The sequence below is a fragment of the Manacus candei genome, unplaced genomic scaffold (genome assembly GCF_025592945.1).
Source record: "Manacus candei isolate 608988 ecotype Guabito, Panama unplaced genomic scaffold, ASM2559294v1 h1tg000119l, whole genome shotgun sequence".
In the NCBI taxonomy this organism is placed as follows: Eukaryota; Metazoa; Chordata; class Aves; order Passeriformes; family Pipridae; genus Manacus; species Manacus candei.
This window is the reverse complement of record NW_026138167.1, coordinates 733,292-756,334: the sequence shown is the minus strand read 5'-3', so window position 1 is coordinate 756,334 and position 23,043 is coordinate 733,292. Positions and strand designations below refer to the sequence as shown.

The 23,043-nt window shown below is 40.5% G+C and overlaps 1 protein-coding gene across 7 annotated transcripts in view; it reads right to left on the bottom strand.

The window, feature by feature from the left end:
• The window catches only part of TJP1 (tight junction protein 1), a 162,606-nt gene that overhangs the window by 63,247 nt on the left and 76,316 nt on the right, over nt 1–23,043 (bottom strand). Inside the window, exon 1 of one of the 7 annotated variants that reach the window (XM_051770466.1) lies at nt 5,545–5,995. The exons of the other annotated variants lie outside the window; for them this stretch is intronic. Within the exon in view, the coding sequence (XP_051626426.1) occupies nt 5,545–5,577 (33 nt within the window). The 5' untranslated portion in view covers nt 5,578–5,995. Of the gene's footprint in view, nt 1–5,544; nt 5,996–23,043 lie in introns of those variants that run through there. 7 annotated transcript variants of the gene reach the window in all.

Genomic DNA, 23,043 nt, shown 5'->3' with positions numbered 1-23,043 from the left:
TGTAAAAGACAGTGGTGAGGAAGACAGAAGACTGCTCTTCAGCACAGTACTTACTGGGAAAAGCCTTGAGAGCTACAAATCAAAGAAACTGCTTTTGCTCAATTTCTATTTTCAGCATCAGTACTTTGCATATGTGGGGGTAGAGAGACAAAAAGACGATCTGAGCCAAGTTCTGCTATTGCCTGCCTCCTCTGCTATGGAAAATTAACCAAACACCCTATGATGAGTTATGAAGGCCAAAAAGGGTCACAATATCTTTGTCCACTTCTCCCAAGGATGTGAAGTTCTCCAATGCAACGCTCCCTACGGTGATCATGTTACTGAATTTAGGTTGCCCTCCCCCACCACAAAAGGGAAGAACATCTGTTTATAATGGATTAGGAAACAAGAATCCTATTAAAGATTACCAAATGCTCTTGAGAAAATAAATACTATTTTAACATACAGCCAATACTTAAATTTTTAGCACCAACAATAAAGTTATTTTTCCAAGTGTCCAAATAAATCCTGATGCAGATGTGCAGGAAAGAACTCTAAAGAGCTACTAAGATCTTACAGAGTTAGGAATAGTAAATATAAGCCAAGCACCCAGTCCTGCACATACTGGAGCATTTTTCCAACCCTGCAGTAGCCCATCTACAATAACTCAAGGAGTCCACAGGGCTTGAGGCTTAAGGAGTTATTTAAGGATATAACACAGCAAAAAAAAAAAAAAAATCTCATGGATAACCAAGCAGACACCACTGTCCCTGGACAAGTCACCGCACTTGTGGCCTCAGCAGTGCCTTTTACTCTGCAGTACCCAAGGGACCCACACTGGACCGTACAACATTCAGCTGAATGTGACCCTCCATTTTCTCAGATCCTTCACTGTCACAGCCCCTTGAAACAAGAGCATCCCTGCTATTTATGAGTGTAGAGTACACATTTGAATAATCAGTCCCTAAAATAGCATAATTATAAGACAAGACAATGTTTTCATTTCAGGACTTTTTGGACTCAGCATAAATACACTGCAAAGAATCATGGAATTCATTTTAAGACTTCCCTACGGCTGTTTGCTTAATCAGTATATTCAGTGAAGAAGTCATTAGCAATATATTTGCCTGAGAAAACACTGAACATAGTTTGATATTAATTTTTGTTATAGTTATACCATAATAATAAGGACAAATTTGGGGGATATAAATGACCAATGTCTTTCTTAACCCATAACAAAAACTTAACAGCAACTGTTTGCTTCAAATACTATCCCTTAACTCAAACAGACACTCAGAATTTTACACAGTGTTCCAAACCAAACATCGGGACTATTCATTTTGACATGGACAGGCATATGGCTTTACTGTTCCCACAATGTGACTGTAATCAGATTTTCCCCCACCACTCTGGTGTAGACAAGACATGGCCTTTCCTCTGTAGAGGACAGGAGAACAAAACAGAAGAGAGGATCTTATTTCACACTGCAGTTATTGACAGGGCCTCTACCAAATGGGGAAAACACTCAGGGCCTTGGTCAGAACTTCAACAACTTTGATACAAAGCCTTTGGATGAGTGCTGTGACCTGAGATAGACAATACTTTTGCATAGCATTTCAAGTAATAAAACCAAAATATTTAGCACAATTCAGAGCTTGAGTAGTTCACTAGTTACAGTTCTGTTCCCAACTCAGTACCTTATGCTGAGGACTTAGTAACAAGTATTTTCATGAGTACCCAGGTTTTGACAACAATGGTACATTGCAGTGTTCAACACAGACATATATATTCAAGCTTAGTGACCACTCCTGACTTCAAGCACTAATTTAAGATACCATGTTTTGAGCTTTTTTCTGCATGGTATCTCTTCTCATAGAATGCAAGTATAGTGCAATGTGCATGTTAAACACCTATGTACAGTAACCTGTTTCTAGATGTTTTCCTTGACACAAAGATTATCTAGCTGGTCACTGATAAGGTCTTACTGACTTTCCACTCTATAAAGGTGGAACCAGTTGACAGGTAGTCAGATTTCAAGCTCTGTTTACATTACAGTAATCTTTATGCTGCACATTGAACCAGAAGCAAACTCCAGAATACACTTCATAATGACCTACAGAGTGTGGAGATCGTGGCTCTTCTTACACTGCAACAAAACTCATACTTAAAAATGTACCTAAAGTATCACCTGGTAGCTGATGCTTCTGACAGTCATTACAATGAATTTAAGAAAATCCAAACCCAAAATACAAGTCATAGAGATAACTTCTTCTTTGAAAAAAACCCACAGAATATTAAAATTAGTATTTACGAAGGTGAAAATACTTATGGAAACACTACCAAAATTCAATGCAGTAATTTTAAAGGATCTTTTTTCCAAGTAGGAGGTAGATTCTTAGGTTAAACCAAATTCTCAGTTACTTTCTCATTTACATTTCCCATATATTTATTTCTTTGTTGTTCCAGTTGAAGAATCTCACCAACAACTGGAAAGCTGATCTAATTTTACAATGTTCATGTACAGACTTACACGGGAAAACCAAAATACTGTTCCAAACTTAGGTATCTCACAGACTATATTAAAGAACACTTAAAAAGCCTCCATATATATCCTCTACAAAACCCAAATACATTCCTGTCTCCAACTAAGATTTTGGGTAGAGTACTAACCCACATTTATGACCATAGATCATTCCCTCTTAAAACAGGAAACCAAAGAGTCCTTGCAATCGGCATGTCTTGAGCCATTAATATGATCATGTTCTCAACTTCTTATTCAAGGCCTAGTTAACAGATACATGCCTGGAGCTAGAAAACAAGTTAGAATAACCAAAATTCAATTAATTACAGGACTGAGGTGAAAGACTGGGAAATATTCTTCATGAATGTATTTAAAACTAAAAGGAAGTCTCCCGAATTCAGGTTTCCATTCAAAAAGGCTTAAGAATTCAGTAAGTCCTGGCCCCACATTTACTATTTACAAGCTTTTTGTTTTGGTTTGTTTGGGTTTTTTGGTTTTTTTTCAAATGTGGACTATATCTGAAACCCAGCTTAAAGGTAGAAAGCTTCACATCCCATTATTAAGACCCTGACACAGTCATTCCCAGAGCATCCATCAGCATTGTTCAAAAAGACATCAAAGGAGATTAGGCCCCTTACATTTTGCAGTAACAGCCACAACCAGATTAGACTGCAAGCAAGACTTTATTTCTCTCATAATTTTCTATTGTATACTACCAACAGCTACAACAAGCATGTAACACCTTAATAAAACCACACTCTTCTACAGCATAGCACAGAAAAAGCTAAGTAATCAAAACTGAAGGGCAGTGAAAGACTGTTTGTTAAAGACTGTTGACAATAGGGCATAATAATACAATCAATCATAGCAGCCAAGATTCCCTCATATACAAATTAGCTGAATAATTCTTATCAATTTTTTTTTAAGGCATTACAACCTCAAAAATGAGAAACCAGATACCATGCCCAAAGGGGTGACTGAAGGAAACAAGATCTGAAACTTGAACGCAGAAGTCCTCCAATACTGTAGTATTTAAAAAAATATTTTTAATCCTCCCATCTACAACTTTTAATGGGCAGTGGCCCAGGCCCTAATGGCTGAAGTACAAATAACACTGTCCATCTACTGAAAGCATTTCTGTTTTGACAAGAAAATTTGTATCAACTGTATGCATCAGATTCTAGCCTCTAAAGTCATTTCTGTGATCAAGATCAAAAAGGCAAGAAATAATTTTGGTAAAAAGGTATCACAGCTATACAGTAAGAATTTACACTGGCAAAGTTACAGGACTTACAAAATTAACTTTTTTCCTGAGAACGCTATTTCAAATACATGACTTCTATAAATCTGAAAGCACACCAGTGAAGAGTTAAACATAAGTGAGACTATATTTTGCAACATTCTTAAATTAACATACCTTGCAGTATAATTAGTTTGGCTGATATTGTATAGATGTAGGCAAAGGGCCAACGTGATATGACCATGAGCAGGAAGAGTTTTAAATAACTGCTATGGTAAGATACAACTTCGAATTTACACCAGTTTGTATACCAGTCTACAATCAAAATAGACGCTCTTTCAGTATTTAAAAATAGAAAAGACAGTGCAGGCATGTGTGGAAGGCAGTATTTGTCTCACAAAAGACCTGTATTTTAAGAGAGAAGTTTGAACTGGAAATGAGAACTTTACACTCTGATTTTATACAAAAGAAAATCTGCAAAATTTAAGGTGATGCAATTTCACACAATCCCTTGCATAGCAGAACTCTAATACAACACTATTCAAGACAACATATATCTTCAACTTCTATTTATTGTTAATATAAATGTATCTGAATAGGGTTAAAAAGTATGTTTTATTTGTCTCTGTAGCTAGGCAATACCACCAGTGTGAAATATTACCCAAAATAAGTTAGCCCTCCCATCATATATATTTATTGTTGAAATGCGTGCACATATATGTTTAAACGCAATAAAGTATCTCTGGAAGCATACTCAGAAGATGCATGAAACTCAGTAGGTCAATACTGGCTTTTAAGTTTTTCAATGCCACTCTGGGAGCTGAGGTTGCCTTGAATACACTTCGAAAGTAAGACTTTGGGATTGATAAAATGGCCAGGTAACAATATCTTACAACTACAGTGAGTTTGTTTGTTACTTAGTACCTCAAGTACTTCAGTTTTTCAGTAGCAATGCGGTAAGGTGTCCATTTTGCTCCAGCCTGGAGAAAATCACTTCTGAGTAAGTGCATACCGGCTAGTGACATCAGACCGAAACCACACAGTTTCACTCGAAAGCAAACACCACTAAGGCGAGCTCCGGCAACACGACGGGAACTTGTCGCGCTGAAGCCACAGCAACTACTCAGGCACCACAAGCTAAAAATCAGTTCGAAATTCAAATTCAAACTAGTTTCAAAGTAAACCTTTAATTTTACACGAAGCAGAAATAACCTGTTGAGCGTTCCTAACTCCACCTCTTCCCCTCGGGGCCGCTCGGCATTACTCACCGCGCTGTGCCGGGGGAGGTCAGAGTACACACTCCGCACCGTGCACCTGCACCGCCAACACCTACGGATCAGGTGGAGGACCGGCACAAGTTTCTGACAGATTACTGCCGCCCCAAAGCTGTTTATTGTATGTCAGCAACAATCATCCCCGACTGATTCAGCGGCCACAGAAAAATCCTGCAGTACTGGACTCTCCCGGCTGAACCTTTCCTAATTACTACCCGGCTCCAGCCTGGAACAAAAGGGCACAGCCGGCGCACCGGCGGGAGCGTGGGGGTTCCAGGAGCCGCCCAGCCCGGGGCCCCGCGCCCGCACATCCAACAGGTGGGCGGCAGGGCCGGGGGGGCCGCGGGAGGGAGGCTCAGCGGGGAAAGCGGCCGGGAGGCTCTGGCCCGCCTCGCTCACCTCCTCGGTCCGCTGCCCCCGCCGCCCCCGCCCTCGGCGATGAGCCGCAGGCTCGGCGGGGCAATAGGCAAACCGCGCCGAGTGTACCGCGGGGATCGGAGCGGGCGGGGAGCGCCGGGGCCGAGCCTTACCTTCGAGGGAGCCGCCGCAGCCCTGGCAGACATTTTGTCTCCTTCTCTCCCCCGGAGCCGGGCGAGCGTGTGCGCGCCTGCAACTTCTCAGGCCGGGGGAGAGAAACTCGGCGCCGCCACCCGCGCCTCACGCAGCCGCCCGAATAAACATCCCAGGGCGCGGGGGGGGAGGAGGAAGAGGAGGGCGGCGGGGAAGGGGCGGGGACGGGGGAGGAGGGAGAGAGGAAGAAAGAGGAAGGGGAGCGGAGGCTCAAGTTTGATAAAAGTGCGGTGTCTCTCCCGCGGTGCCTGGCGCGCCGGGGCCGGGTCCCGCCGCCGGAACGCGGGAGCGGCTGCGCTGCCCCCGGGCCCGTCCCTTCAGCGGCCGCGCCGCCCGCCCGCCGCGTGCCGCTCCCCCCGCGCAGCCACCGACATGTCCGACCGCCGGCACGGCCCATCCCGCCGCGGGGGGACCGCGCGCCCCACCGCCACCTCCCCCCGTCCCGCCGCCGGACCCGGACCCCCGGACGGCGGCGGAGCGGCGCCGGCGGAGCGGTCCATCGCGGCACCGCGGGCTCCGCCGGGCACGGCGCGGTGCGGGGCCGCCCGCGGGGCTTGGCCGCCGCCGGGCTCCCCCGCGCCATGGTCGGGGCGGCGGGGGCCGAGCGCGGCCGGCCCGGCGCAGCCTATGGGAGCGCGGGGGGCGTTTGAACGCGGGCAGCGGAGCAGGCCGGGACCGGCTCCGGCGCCGCCCCGAGCCCGCGGTGCTGCGAGACGGCGGAGCCCGGCACGGCCCGGCTCTGCGCTCTCGGCGGGGCGAAGGAATTCCCGTCCCCCTGCAACCGGCCACAGAACTGGGATGTCGATCAACGCGGGCTCAAACCTGCTTTTGCGTTTCCCCATTGTTCGAAGGGGCGGGATATCAGTTTTCAAGTTCCTTAATTGTACATTTTGTTCTTGAGATAAAAGCAATAAAGGCACAAAAAGAAAACAACTTGGGAGATTTGATTTGCTTTCAGGTGGTGACTGCATAGCCTTAGCATTTCCTATAGGACCACGAACTGTGCCTGTGGCTTTGAAAAATAAACTTTTCCCAATATTTTAGGCACAGTGTTTTTAGTGTCTTTTATAAAGTAAGTATTTGATGATGATGATGATGATTTATTTAAGTACTAAGAGAAATACTGCAAACGTTTCTTTCCATTTAAAAGGAAAGGCTTTTTAAAGATGTGATTTTACTTTTGGGAGGTGGATGCCTTACCCACGCACAATGAGTCTGTCTGAATATTCAGCTAGAGTTGACTTGCTTTTGGGATGGCTCATGCCACAGAAAACTGAGCACATATTCCCAAATTTTGTAGGACTGAGTCATAAGTTAAACAAACCACTTCCATAAGAATCCCCCACTTAAGTGTTTCAAACCTCAGTGAAAAGATGTCATGCACTCTGTATTAGCCACGTCACTATGGTCCATAGTTTACGACGTTGATTAATTTACTGTTTAATATTAGAATAGAGCAAAAGTTGCACGATTAATCAGGTATATGAGCTGCGAGTGAAAGAAAAGTCGGTGAGAAAAAATCCCAGAACAAAATAGGAGTACTTTGCATTCTCTTTGCAAACATTTCACGAGATCTGGATGACAGCAAAAGCCATGGTATTCAGGGCCATTATTTTCATGCAGTTGTACTTTTTATGTGCTACCAGCTGCTTTTGTGCTCCATGCAATCTTCAGAAATACTTAAATTCTTAAAAGAAGCAATAATTCATGATCCAAATCACTCCCTCTGCCAAGAAACGCCCTACCCAAAGCTACCGTATGAGTTTTACGTTTGTTCTCCTTTGAAAATAAACAAATTCATATTCCAGGAAATAGCTGAAGCAATTTCCCAAGGCAACAGTCCGAAATCAGGGGGGAAGGGCCAACTCAACTCCTCCACCATGGTGCGGAGAATGAGGCGCTGCAGGGCAGAGAGAGCCCAGCAGGCCCGTCTCCCAGCACACACTAGGGCAGACTCAAAGCCCCAATAACCTCTAGCCTTTGTCAGCACCATCCCTGACTTTCTGACACCTGACGACTGCTCCCAGACTGGTCGAGTACTGTGGCTTCACCCCTTTTCCCACGGAGACGCAGCGGCTGTGCTGAGCTCTGGAGGGGCCTGCTCTCCATGGGAGCTCCCCCGTGTTGCAGCATGGCCTTCTGCCAAAGGTCCTCCGCTGGCCCCTTCCCTGAAAACACTAGTGCAGTTTTTTGTTTGGTAATTGCTAGATGTAACTGAGCTTCAGATTATTTTTTTTACTTTATCTACACGTGCAGAAGGTGGAATGTGACATTTTTTATGCCCACGTGTTTTGTTGCCAGAGTCTAAGAGCATTCACCAGAGGAGGCAGGAAGGAAAAGGCTGAGAACACAACAGGAAGGAGGGGGAAGATTTCAAGGTGTGGGGATGCACGAAAAGAAACCTGGGCAGGGTGACCTGATAAAGTGTAGGCTAAAATAATCTTTCCCTTTCACCTTCTCCCCTTGAATAGTTCTGGGGAGGGTGGGCAAGGCCTGCAGGCTGGGGAGGAGGACAGGCTGGGAGTGAAGACTAAAGATAATAAACCAAGATGAGGCATATGGCAGGGGAACCAACGGGGACTGCAGGCATGCAAACACACAGAGGTGGAAATGGATCCCTAAAATAAGGAAGAAGGACCATGGGCAAGGACAGCAGTTGTTACGGTATTGGGAGAAAGATGGGGAACAAATAAAATGGTAAAAGAAACATAGTAAGCAAAGAAAGTTCCAACAAAGATGAACGTGCCATTTTTGTATCATCTTACCCTGGATGAGAAAATGCCATCAGTCCGTACACTGAATTTGACAAGGAGGGAAACTATTGAATAAGGAAGGACTTCTGCAAGGGGTTTGAAACACCTGACAGTTGGACATACATAACTCCTTTGGCCCCCAGAGACTAATGAAATTTTCTTTTTCTTTCTTTCCTTCTTTTTCTTTCTTTCTTTCTTTTTCTTTCTCTCTTTCTTTTTCTTTCTCTCTCTCTTCTTCTTTCTCTTTCTTTCTTCTGTTTCTTTCTGTTTCTCTCTTTCTTTCTTTCTCTTTTTCTTTTCTGCCTCTTTATCTTTCTTTCTTTCTCTTTTTCCTTCTTTTCTCTCAATCTCTTTTTCCTTTTTTGATTTTATTTTTTATTATTTGTTCCTTCCTTTCCTTCCTTCCCTCCCCACCTCCCTTCATTTTCCTTCCAACAGTTCTTTAAAATTCATCTCTACTCTTGCTATAAATTAGAGGAGCTAGAAATGCCATCTTATTCTATTAGCACTGGCAAAATGCATGCATTTGTTGGTAGATGCAAATTATTTTTAATTAATGTTTTTGCTTGGTTTTATACATAGAAATAGCAGAACCATGTTCCTAATATTTGAAATTCTTCCTTCAGGAGAATTTTTTCAGCTCTTCATTAATAAATTGCTAACAAGCAAACCTAACATCAGCAATACTGAAAATGCCAAATCAAATGTTAGTCTAGTCAACATAAAATCACTACCTTAAGTGAAAGTAATCTAGAATTATATTCCTATTTAACATTTTTTTAGAAAATTCTTAGTAAAGTATTACAAAATTCACGTCTGAAAGAGCATGTTGTATTTTGTTAAGACTGTTGGGATCCCCATGTATTCATGTATTCCCTTTAAAAAGCTCTAAGGAAAATGCAGATGTCTCTGTATATATATATACACATATCGATTTATAGCGAGAGAGATACACGTTAGTGTTTATGCATATATATGCGCTATATATATATATAGTACATTCAGTCAGATACAGATATATACCAAGTCCCATCTGTTAGCTGAATTTTAAAACATATTCCTGATATTACCATTATAGGTCCTGAAAACAGGATGGCTTCCCCATTTTTAGAGAGAAAATTGTCTCAGAAGTCAAATGCTGAAGAAAAGCAAGTGCTTAACATAACATTGGGAGATACCTAAAAAAGTACTATTATATTTTCTTGGTAGGAAACCTAAAAATAAAACTATTATTTAACGAGTACAGTTCAAACCATAACCCTAAATTGATTCAAAGGACACAGAAGGACAGTCAGATGTGTGAATCCATCTTTGTAACTGAGGACATGTTACACTGCAAGAACAGGAAGTCTATTCTCTACTTTGTGTTGACTTAACTTTTTAAGAAACGTTTTGACCACTTAAAGATGGGGAAGAAGGAAACCATGGAACCGCAGCCACTACAGAGACAAATTCCTGTGGGTTTCATGGTGTTGGTGGCTCCGAAAAAGAGAAGAGTTCATATAAGATCTTTCAGAGATATCAGATGGTTTTGTTGTCCTATGAGGGAGTCTTGGGATGCTTAACTGTAGTATGCCTATATATTATCAATGATGTCATGCAGTTTAGTTGATATTGTACATTCTGTATTTGTAGTTGCCACCTGATTTCAGCATTTCAGGAACGAAGAAAAAGGGGAAGAGAAAATGAGAATTCACCATATAAGCCATAAGAGAAGAAATTATCTGTTTCTACCTCAAAAAATAACAAAGTGGTTTAAAGAAAGCTGTGGGAAATCCATGTCCTTAAAATTACACAGAATTTCAGTGTCTTGATGAATCAAGTCCCTAGGGAAAAAATTAATGTAGTAATGATGTCTAGTAATGATTCTTATCTTCCTCCCACTTCCACGCAGTTAAAGCTTGCTTCCTATATCTACTTACTCTTTAATAGGCTGTATATTGCTGCAGATGCCTCTCCCAAAACCACTGCAGATAATTGCTCAGTATACAGGGAATAGAGACTTCCAGTAACTTCTTGCCTCTCAAATATTGGAACTGTTAGACAAAGACAAAATCCCAAACATCTGTACTTTACCTCTCATTAACAGGTTAAAGCACACACGTCAAGTACACACCAGGGGCTGGATATGCCCAGAATATGAATAAACCCAACCTGTTCTGACAGTCAGCCTGTCTTAAACACCTGCTGTTTAAAGTCAATGTTATTTCTTGTTTAACAACTTAAAAAAGAGTTCTAGGTTTAACACAGTGCAAGTTTTTTTTTCTGTTCAGCCAGAATATCACTTCAACTTTTAAGCAAATGGGAAATGTACAAATAGAATTAAAAGTAGGTTGCAGTGGCAACACAACGTTATTTTCAGCCTTAAAATACCTAAAGAATTTATCACTGTAGAGCTGAAGAGTAGAGTCTCCTTGGTTTGGACCAGCTCTTAGAGAATCTTTGTCATCTGTATAATTATGTGTAGTGACAAAATCTGAGACCACTGTTGAAGAAAATGTTCATGTGGTTCACAGCAGCAGAGCTAAATTATTACAGAAATTTATTACAGAAATGTTATGTAACTATTCTACTTTCCATCTCAGATATTTTGTGAACAGAACTGTGTATTTCAATGCACTGCAGCTGATCAAGACTGAATTTACAAAATGCTTCACTGTTAAGTAGCCACTGGTTGTCAAAATGTCAGATATTCTGAACTGTGCTACTTTCTCCAGGTTTATTTGGTAGAGAAGGGACTGTTAAAATAATCAGAGACATCTGTGAGACTTCAGCAGGTGCACATTCAGTGAGTCTGTGGTTCCAGGTGGATAAACAGTCACACTGCAGACAGTACTACACATGCTCCACCGATCTACAATTCTTATTTTCATAGTTTGCTTTTAGAGAGCACGACTAGCAGTTTATTCTTAAAAACGCTTGCCCAGACAACAAGCAACATGCACCAAAGACTAACTGTACAGGCACTTTAGAAAATAAAAAATAAAACAGACACAGGCTTCGTTACTTACAAACTTTAAGTATTTCAGAAAGGCAGCCCAGGGACAGCTTAACAAAATTGATTCATTTAATTTCCTTGCTAGCAATCAACTCTGTATCCAAACCCAGACATTTTCCAGGAACCCTTGTGCAAGACACTAAGTGACAAAACTGTTCTCTGAACCTCCCCCCTCAAAAATTCCCCACATATAAGGAGGAACAAAGATGGGGAGAAAAGGTGTGGTTTTCCAACCCAGACAGTTTTGAAAGGTGAGATCACTTCTACAGTTTCTCAAGCACAAATATCAGGCTTGCAATAAGTACTATGGGAAAGTATCATGACTCATTTTTGTTAATGAGAAGGGCTTGCATTCAGAACATGAAAATATGTACTGAAAATTATTACATTCAACACAAAAATATATACTGAAAATTGTTATACTGCTAAAAACATTTATATATAATGGTGCAAAAGTGTGAGCTAATTTGTTTCTCAATTCTTCATATAAGAAAGACTTTATTGCATAATTGCAAAAATGCAGAAACTTAAATGACCAAACTTTATAACCTATAATCTATTTTTTTTTTTGCCACTCAGCTTTTGTCTTTTAGAATGTCAAATTTATTTTTCTCCTCTAATCTTTCTTATTACAACTGGTACAAGTTGTAAAAAATTCACATGCACAAGTCTATCAAGTCAAGGAACTAACAATGTGCTTAAAAGTGGGAACACCAGATTACACCCACTTAATTCCAGTGTAATCTTTACCTTAGTTGGTAGCTCTGTCCTAGTAGCACCTGCTTTACAAGAGCAACTTCAGCAAGGTTCAGAGCAGGTAAGTAAGGTGATTAAGCTCCTGATGGTCACACCCAAAGGGTTATGAACTCTTTCCATTTTAGTATTTGCTTTTGTTCCTACCTCCAGAAATTAAAAACAGTTTAAAAAAAAGCATTTTAAAAAGATCGCTGTTTGTGTCAGTGTAAGAAACTCAAGTTATCTTATTCGTACCCCCTGAAGCTTTCTTAACTATATATTATTGAATGATTATATTGCACAGTGGTGTTACCACTGGTCTGCAATGGTTTGTTGAGGCTCCCTTTGAAAATTATTATCCTTCCAAAATATATTGTCTGAGACGTGATTGCATAACATATTACATATAAACATGTTATAAAACACTACAGTAGTTTTATGAGTTTTAACTTCATATTTCAATAATTTAACCCACACCCTCAACAGATCCTATTTAAGGAGCATTAATCCTATTCATTGAGCATCACATCCTTTCCATCTTAAAGTTAGGAGTGCTTTTCAGTTACTTTTAGTCTGTAGCAAATAAGTATACATCTGGTTATCTGTGTTATTACATATTCTATTTTAGCTGTGTCGGCAATCAATAGCAAAATTTAGCTCCCTAGGACAACCTGTTTTGCAATATGCCCTATTTTGTCTGTTACAGTGTGGTTAATACTAATATTTTTAATTATATAAATAAAACTAGTTACAATTTTTTAAAATAAATTAAAAAGTTTTCAGTTATGTAACAGTTTAAAGATGGCAATATACATGAGAGGATACTAGAACAGAAAGTGCTTAGTGTGGAAGGATATTGCATTATTTCCTGAGATGCTGTTGTCAGGAAAGAAAAACGCATATCATGGGTTGGCTTTTTGGCTTTGGTATGTCACGGCACATGAAATCAGTGGGCAACGCACACTAACGTGACGACCGCCCCACATTCTTCTCAAGTTACTTGACCACTTGTTTCTCCTCTTGTACCGTGTCAGCCCTTCCATAGCTGCATCTTATGGGGATAACTGAAGTGATACTCATTAAAAAATTATCCTTGTAGCACAGAGGCAGGAATAAGTGGCCAAAGATGGGGACTTAAGCTGAATTTACTGGCAAAGATAACATGACTATGTATCTACACTTGCACAGCATTTACCTACACTTTAAGCACATGGATCACCTCAGCCGCAGATTTCTGAACCTGTGGACAAAAGACATCCTTTGCCTTAGAGAGGTACCTCATCTGACATAAGATTGCTTGCTTCACTCCTTGGATAATTGCATGGCATTTTTCAAGTAGTCACCATGCACGTGCAAGAAATTCTTAGAAGCTCACTTTTTTTAGTTTGGAGATTTATGTAATATTAGCTGTATAAAGATATAGTGACCATTTGTCACTGAATCCCTCAAAAGCCCTCAAAAAGCATGCATGCATTTTACACTTGGTCCCATTAACTGCAACCTGTAATGTATTTTCAATAAAATTTTTTAGAAATAACTAAATAACATTTTAATTCAAGATTTACATAACCAAATTTTGACCGCAGAATAATACTGAATATGTTTAACCCAGTAAACAAGAGATTCAAGCAGATGTGAAGTACTAAATGAGAATTTTTTTATAAGTCATCACACTGCTTATACTGATACAGTCCAAACTTCACTTATTTCTCTCTGCTAAATAGATTCAGTCCAACTCTCTAGGCACTTATACTGCAAGCAGATCTGTAAACTGATTTACATTTGCCAGACCAGAAGTTCTTCAGAGAAACTCACATGTGACATCTGCAGGAATGGCAGAGCTCAATTCTCAGCTCAGTGCTGCTGGTTGAAACTGGTTGTGCATTTACTTACCCAGGAAACATTAGTATTTGATAAGATAAACATATATGGCTAAGAGTGTATCTTTATGTAAACTCCAACTTTAAACCTGAGAAATCTACAGTCAGAAATTTTCCTGACCCTGCTGCGTTACCAGAGAAACCATCCCTTTTTTATAGGACCATACCTACCATGCCACAACCTACACTGTAGTAAAGCCAAGACGCTTTAATCAGAGCAATGCTTTAATCCAGCTAAACCAATAGAGTCAGTGCAGAAAAATTCAAAGTAAAAATATTTACAGTGCAAAGCTCAAAGCTAACAGGGCAAATGCTGTATTTCCACACTTGGATGACTATTTCTCAGCTGAGTGTTTTGGCAGGATAGGCTTCACAGAATCCACATTATATCAATTTCCTTAGCTAAATCTCTTCTTTACACATCTGTCAGTTCAATGCAGTGTGCAAGCTGAAAAACTGTAACTATCACATCCTTTTTTAAATGTGTGAGATCAGAATACTTGTGAAAAGTGCTAAAGCAACAGCCTAGGGACTGAAATCCTTCTTGTTTTCTGAGCAGGTAAAGCAAGGACAAGCGTTAAAGCAAGTTTCCCAGTGAAGTCCAGTCACTGTGGCTGTTTTCAGTCCCTTGATCCCTTTGCCTGAAAGCTTGTCCAGTATTTACAGTCATAGTATATTCTGAGTTGGAAGGGATCCACATGGATCATTGAGTCCAACTAATTTCCAATGTTATGCTTTAGTCTAATAAAAGATACAGCTTCCCATTATAAAACTTGCTCCCTAGCTAGCAAGTATTTCAAAAGCCTTTTCCAAAATGGAGAAACCAATTTTCGTCAAGTGTTCAAACTTTCATGAGTCACAAAATACTCTTACTTCTTGTACTATTTTAAAATGAGTAAATATTATAATTGAGAATAAGATGCTTGATGCTGGAGAGATTTAAGCAGCTTCTTATGCAAAATGTAACAAGTGTTTTGAAGGAGATCTTCTACAGGTACTTCATTTAGACTTATTTTCCCATACTTTTCAAAAGCTCCTTATTAGAACAGGCAGCCTTCAAAACAGACTGGGGTTTTTTGTCTCCTGAAGACCCAATTACAAATAGGGAGCTTGAAATCAACCCTTTGACACTTCCCTGGCTATGTCTCGTACTGACATTTATCAGAACATCAAATACATGCACTGCTGCTTTTTAGACATGCACTGCTGAACAAATAGATTTCATACTACTTCTAAATGTTTCTGTCAGGGTACCCATATTCTATTTTCACAACTGGGCATCTCATTGCTTTCTGAACAATCAAGATCATGGTGGGAAAAAAAAAAAAGAGCAAGCCTGGTCCCTAAATCATCACAGAAAGCATCCCAAGCCAATTTAATAGAAGAAACACCATGTTTATACACTTGTCTTACTGTACAGACTGATTTTTTCCAGTCTACTTATTTTCATTTCTATAACTGTATCAGGTTCTTGGCTGCATTAATAGGCCTTAATAGCTTGAACAAATTGATTATGAAGATAATTAATTGTTTCTCTTTAAAAGCCCTCTAATCTGGAGGCAGCAACTGGGGTTGACAGAGATTTACCAGGATGAAGGACAAAGGTGAGGTGGAGGCATTTTTCCCCCACGAACACCATAATACTTGCCCTAACTCACATGAAATCTCCTCTGTCTGTTCCCCAGCCAGAGCTGTATCATGAGCAGTTAACCCACTCATTATTCTTGGCACAGAAATAAATTAGAGAGGTAATCACTGAATGCTTAGATCATTTGGGAAAATCAGTGCAACAATCTCTACATACATAAGCATATTCGAGAAGGATTACAAACCATGTACAACACTTACATCTGCAAAGGCACAGGATAATACAGTAGCTGTTGCCTTCATTATATCAAAAACAACAAATAAAATCTGAGCTCTGCAAAATCTTTGCTCATGTATATGCAGGGTCAGCTTTCCCCACGCCTGGCCACGAAGGCCCAGAGCCAAGGGTGTGAGCAGTGATCCTCCCTGCAGCAGCACAAGCCCCATCTTGTACAACCCGTACAACCTGAGAACCACAGGAGCAGTCAGGGGAATGAGTCTTCAGAACATGTCATTGCCTTAGTACTTCACAATACTACAACATAGGTAATGAGATCTTATCGAAACGTGATTTAATGTCATGACTCGAGCTGGATGGTGAACATTGCTATTTGAATTTAAATTACAATTTCATTAGGTATCATATTTCACTTTAAAATTAGTATTTTTTTTCTAAGTGAACAGATCAGATTGTGTAACTGAAAGCTATCTATGTCACAGCCTTTTCTATGCCACTGCAAAAATAATTCCAGTGGTCTCAAGGATAAGGTGACTGAGGTTTCTCAAATATATGTGCTGTATATGCAGATAAACTGTCTTGTTTTTTAATTACAGTGATTACTTTCCATCTTCCTGCCTGCACTGACAAAGCAAATATAGACCTTATATGACCCTCCTCCAACTCCCCTTCCAAAAACTGTGTCACTCGTGAAGATGGCCAGTACCCCACTGATACACTATTGTGTGGCAGTCAGGGACAGAGAAAGGAACAGCCTCAGTGAGAAGTACACCTGGGGACAATCTGCTTTAGCAGTATTCTATTACTCTCTAGACAGCATGAAAAATAGCATTGTACAGCACCAACATGTTCCTTCTTTTTAAAGACATGGTTCTTGTATTTGACACTGAAATTAATTCAGCCAACATATGCAGTCCTTTATTAAAGGGCTCTTTGAACATAAGAAAACAGAGATACTGTAAGAAGTCATGCATCTGAAGTTGTTTGGAAGTAATTTCTTGTTTATTCAGTGTGTGCAGTCAGCTGTGGGTTGCACCCCCTTAAACAAACAGTCCCCCTGCACTGACCGGGGCAGTCACCTGAAAGACAGTTCTGATGTTCACCACACTCTGCGCTGACCGGGGAAAAGTCAACTGCCAACCTCTGCCAAAGGACTCCACCAAAACCCTCCCAAAAGACCTGGTTAGAGGATGCAGTGAGTCAGGGTACTGCCTCTGGAGGCACCTTCCCAGCACACCCGCTCTGACCTGCTCTGCTCACTTAGCCATGCTCCATCTGCATGCTCAGCCCTCTTCCCCCAGGCACAGCTTCTGCCATGAAAACCTTCTTCAAACTCCAGAGGAGCCTCACTCCCTGCATTGCTAATATTTTTAGAAATGACCCTGTTGCTGCAGTGTATTACAAATTAAACAAATGCACTCTTATATAACATTATTACAATTATATTGCAGTCTTTGCCCCAGAGAGACAGCAGCACCACAGCTACTGAGGTTCTGTCACATGAAGGGGCAGAAGAACTGCACAGCTGGACACTGAGTGCATTGGATCTTGTCTGAAAGTGAGGTGTAACAGAATACTTGGATTGAGGATATCACCTTACTCCATCAAAAAGTTATGCATACATAAATCTTAAATGACTTGCAGCATGAAAACAAATTGCTAAGCCTCCAGCTGAGATTTCAACTCATTTTGAGTTTCTAATTATGCTTGAACAGCTCTTGAAAACACTGAGATCTGTTTCTGACTGCATAGCAAAGCACCGAATGGGTAAGACAAATATTGTAGTAACCTTCATAAGCAATCTGATAGTTACTGTGGAATTCATCGTCTGCCCTTTATCTTCTCTAGGGAAGTCAGTACTGATTACAAAAACACAGTAATAAGACATTCCAGAAATTTATAATTTTTTAAATCTATTTTTAACATTTATTTCAAAATTTTAAGCAAATACTGTGGTGTTATCCTTCCATTTCCATTCTCTATTCTGTGGAAGAAGTATTTAATAGACATACTTTGATGTCAGTACAGATTCACAGGCAGATGATTTTCTTCTGAACAAACTTGTTTCTGTAAATATAAATGCAATGCAAACATAACTGGCACAGTCCTGTCTATCGTAACAGCTGTGATTAAATCCTAGGGGGCCCCTGGTGCTCTGGTGGTCAGGATGCAGCGCTCTCACCGCCACGGCCCGGGTTCGATTCCCGGTCAGGGGACTTCCCCGGGCAGATGGAGCTCGTCAGCCCTGTAAGGCCATCCATCTCAGAGAAGGTCACTAAACAAACCTACGTTCTGGGGACCTCGCTGCCACCGTCCGAGCTCGCTCGGCCCCGGCAGATGAACCTCAGGATTAAAGGGTGGGCTCAGTTCAGCGCACACTGGGTCTCACCTAAAAAATCCACTGCACAGGCTCCAAGGGTAAAGACCTTTCCCAAATCTTCGTTCGTGAAGACTGGCCATGACTGACTGACTGATTAAATCATACCTGTTTCTACTGTCAAGGATGTTTATTAACCTGCACTTTGCAAAGAAAGGGCAAACAACTGTGACTAAACCCATACTTTAGCAGCAGCAGGATAGAGATGTTAAATTCTGGACTGCACCAGCCTCACATTCCTCCAGCTCTGGAAATAGTCTCAAAGACAGTCTTTTCCATTTTTCCTTTTTAGTTTTTGGGGTTTCTTTATAGAGAGATTATTTACTAGGCCCTTCAACTTTGCTATGTCACATATCTGAAGAAAAAACAGTGCAAAATATATAGCATGAAACATACTGGTTTTCAACATTCCTTTTTCAAGCATTTTCTGGGACCTTTTTAGGAGAAAAATTGTTCACAGAAAATTCTCTTCTATGACCTTAGTATTGTTATCTCTTCCTCACTGAGGAGGATCACTGAGGTACAAACAGCACCAACACCTGGATTTTACCACTCAGATGCCACTGGCATGCTCAGTGACCTTAGGTTAATCACTTAACTTCTCTGTACTTCAGTAAAACATCAGTGGGGTCTATATGGCCAAATAAATACAATGAAGCAGCTTTTTATGTGCCTCAGAAAGTAACTAGTGGCACATAAATGCACAGTACTGCTGTAAAATTGTAACTGAAAAAGACAAAATTAAGCCAAATATCGGTAGCTATTCTTAAGAACTCATGCAACTTGCACATTCAATCATTAATATTTTCATGCAGTTTGTCTCTCCTGACTGCCTCTCCTGACCTTACCTTACCCTCGGCAAGGTACCTTATTGCAGCTCATTAAGTACTGGCAAAGTAGGGGAATTTGTCAGGTTGCTCCTCACAGAAAAGGCCACCTGTATGAAGTGTTTGTAGGTACCGTGTGTCTGTCTGAGCTTTTTAGAAACCTAAAAAACTACACTACAAAATACAAATGGATTTTTAATTTCTGCATTATTACCACCTCAGTTCCTTCTTCAGCATTACAGTTGTGTAATCTCTATCCTTGGAAGTCTCCAAGATCTAACTGGTTAGAGTCCTAAGCAACCTGGTCTGGTCTCAGAGCTGACCCAGCTTTGAGAGAAGGCTGGAGCCCTCATTTGGTCCCTTCTAACCTGAATTATTCCACGATCCTTTCCGGCAGTTTCTTTCTGCCTTCTTCCTGATGTTTTTCAGGATTTCCTTTCTAGGCTAGGGACTCTAATACAGAGATTGTTATCTTGGCAGAAAATTCAGGTGTCCAATCTTTATTAAGTTTGTTTTTATGAAAGATTCAGTGTATTGCAGGAAAAATCAGTATTTATGGTAGATTTGCATATTATTTGGTTTTGATTAAAATGCCAGTTTTGCCAAAGCTTCTGCAACCTTCAGGAAATTGGAGGAAAAAACCCACCAAGTTATTTATACTTTTCAGTTCTTCTGTGTAATGTCTGCTACTTTTTAACTGATGTCTGTATGTTTCAAATGTTAGGTTCTGGCCTGTTGTGCCTGATCCATTGCCTTCTCTGGTTTCCAGAAACTGATGTGGATGAACTTGCAGTAAACATTTTAAGTGATTAAAGCCCTGCAAAGGACACTGAGTTACATGTGAAAATCACAGTTCTGAATTCGCTTTTTCCTCATGAAATTAGAATTTTTTCAGGTTTTCACCTCTGCATTAGCCTGTGTTTGCAACAGAACATTAGTTTTATGTTCTGCACATTTTCAACCTGCCTAACTAGCTCTCTAAACTATTTTCCAACTCCAGTAGAGGTCAATTTTTCAATAGCAGTGAGCTGTATTATACCTTTTTCCCCCTTTCTACTGTCTGATAGGAGCCATTACTGCCATTTGGCAAACAGCATGCTTTTACTTTTTTTTTTTTTTCTTATTCCTTTCTTGAAGAGATTCTGTAAGAGTTATAAAAAGCAGACCAGCTCTGCAAGCACCTATGGAAGAATTCTTCCTGTCTGTAAAAGGTAACGTGAAAACAAAATAACTTACATTCAAAAGTTATTAAAATGACTGCTGGAGTCAGGAACCAAAAGAAAGAAGTGAGAAAATGATCAAAGACACAGTTGTTTTTACATCCACCTCACCTATACTTAAGATTTTTCACCAAATTGTTGCTGCTATTTTATCTTCTTTAAGCATTATTCTATATGCAAACATGGCCACTTTCAGTATTTTTCTTTTACGGATTTAAGATCTGTAATGCTGAACCAAAATATCTTCTTTGTTTTTTTCCCCTCCCTTGCATATACAAGCTGGTATAAATGGCTCCAGTGAGTAATTTTCCTTAAGGGCCTCTATGTAAGTCTGGCATATTCTCTGACTATTCACATTACTGAAGGTTGCTTACAGCTTTGAGCAAAACAGTGAGAGTACTGCCATCCTCATGATCAGGCATCCAAGGAGACAACTCCTTTGATAAGTTACAGAAAAAAGGACTCTCTGTTTGCTCAAACACTTGCACACTCTTCAGTTTCTTGCCAAAGCCTGTTCACACTTCAAGCTCCTGGTGGATTCTGGATATACAAGCCGATCAGTGAGTCACCATGGCATGATTATCCTATGATTAAACCACTTTTGCTTCCTTTTGCTGTGGCCACTCCACATTGGAATCTTTCCAGATAAGTCCACATACTCCTGCTCAGAGACCTGTTGATCTCTTCAGTACACCACGTTTGAGATTGTAGCACCAAGGATTGTTGGATTGAGCACTACAGGAAGGCAATAAATCACAATGCCAAACTTAATAATTTCTACAATTATCTGTTCTCATCCTCTTATCTGGTTCATCCAGAACAATCAGCAAGATTTTCCAGTTGTGGGAAACCAGGTGGAGGAAGCACTGCTACGAGTTTTTGTTTACCTTTGGTAGTCACAATAATGACTACAAAGAAGCCCCTGCACAAATGACTAGGGAATACAGGAGAATCAGCAAAATGGTGATGCTGCAATGAGGAGCTGGAAGGTGGGTAACAGTTGTTTTGGGACACTGAGATGTACCCAGGTCTATTTTCATCTATATAAACTTAATCCACAAATCAAACCAAATCCAATGCAGTAATAAAAGTGACAGATAACTCACAACAAAACATGGGTATGAGGCAGGTTTTCGGGAAAAAGCCTCAAACAACTGCAGTGATCATATGAGCAGTCCCTAAACCTCAGCCCGCTGTGGTGCTATGAACTAGTGGGCAGCAGAGGGCACGGACATGCTCAGGGGCATTCCAGCTCTGCCTTGGAACCCCAGGAACAGAGATGGCCACAACTGCTTTTTGTTCGTTGGAACAGATCTGTAGGTCTTTGTGACATCCCTAAGATTTTTGTGCCTTAAAGATTAAAACCTGTCAGCCAGAGACAATGTTGCCCTAGTGTCTTACGGAATGTTTCTGTTCTCTTTCACAATGTACTGAGGGGTATTTTCTCTATGTATTATACTGGTATCTACTGTAACCTAAGCAGTACAAGATGCCAGTTTTCTAAGACTGTATTTCAATCTTTTTAGATGTTTCCAAAATGGTGGTATCCTTAAAAGAACAACCCCATCATGCAGAGGACTGAAGGAAAACTCTAATTTAACTAAAGAGCCCTAAAGCCACCTCAGTTCAGACTTGTTCCCAAGAGAACATTGCTGGGAGCCAACTACTGCCTCTTCCTTCTCTGCTTTCTGTTGCTAGCTCGACTGAATCTATTTTTTACTGACATGCCACTTATAATATGCTGTGAAATGTGGACAAAATGCAAAGAGAATTTGCAAGCTATATTGATAAACATCTGACATCAGTTTCCAAAACCTAGAAATAGTTTTGTGATGCTCTGAACTCTGGTAACACAGGGATGATATTACACAGTCTAGCATTTTTGTGGTGTAGTTGCACAGAAATGTCAGCTGTGAGAGGAACAGCTCCCTGATGTGAAAGAGCATATTCTAGCATCTTTACACTGAGACTATTGTACATATTGGCTCTTGATAAGTAGTTTGCTGTGCTTCTGACTTTCTGTGTAACTACTCAAGTCAACTTGTTCAGTTTAATCACCTACGAACTAAAAATAAAATACGTGTTCAACATCTTGTGATGGATATGTTATATAAATGCTATTTACTACGGTAATAATTTCTTTGCTATATTCACAAGTTTCTTACATAGCTCCAAACAGAATTTGAAACATCTTGATAACACTTCATTGACACCCTTTACTTTTCAACTTGGATTTTAAACATGCTCTGCTCAATCCACTTTCAGCCTTGTTCTTCTCTCTGATCTTTCTCCTGATCCCCTGACAGAAGTTGCTCTGTCATTTGTGCAGCAATCTCAAACTCTTGACTGCCTTTAACCTTCTGAGTCACTTCCTAACTTTATGTGATGCCTGTAAACTCCTCTTCACCTGAACGTGAAGACGAGCACTTCAATCACATTTCTCCATTCTAGCAAACTCACAAGCCGGAATGAGGTTTGCAAGATAGTAATTTTTGCTGCATTTCAAATCCAGCTTTTCTTTCACCATCTCTGTCATTTTCCTTTTGTCTTGCTAGGTAAACTGCCTGCACTTACTTTGATAGAGCTTATACCTCTTTCCTTCTGTTTCTTTTTGTAAATAGCTTTGAACAACAACAAAAAAAATGTTATCTAAGGATGCAGGTACATTTACAAAATGTCACAAAAACATATTTTTGGCAATAATCCCAGAGCAAAACAAAGATATTCTGGGAAGGCCTAAATTTAAAAATAAATTCTATTCTAAACCATGGGTTCTGTGCTTTTTCAGAGGAATGAGTTCTGTCATTCCTTACATACTAGGACATTACACACAGAAAGGTCCTC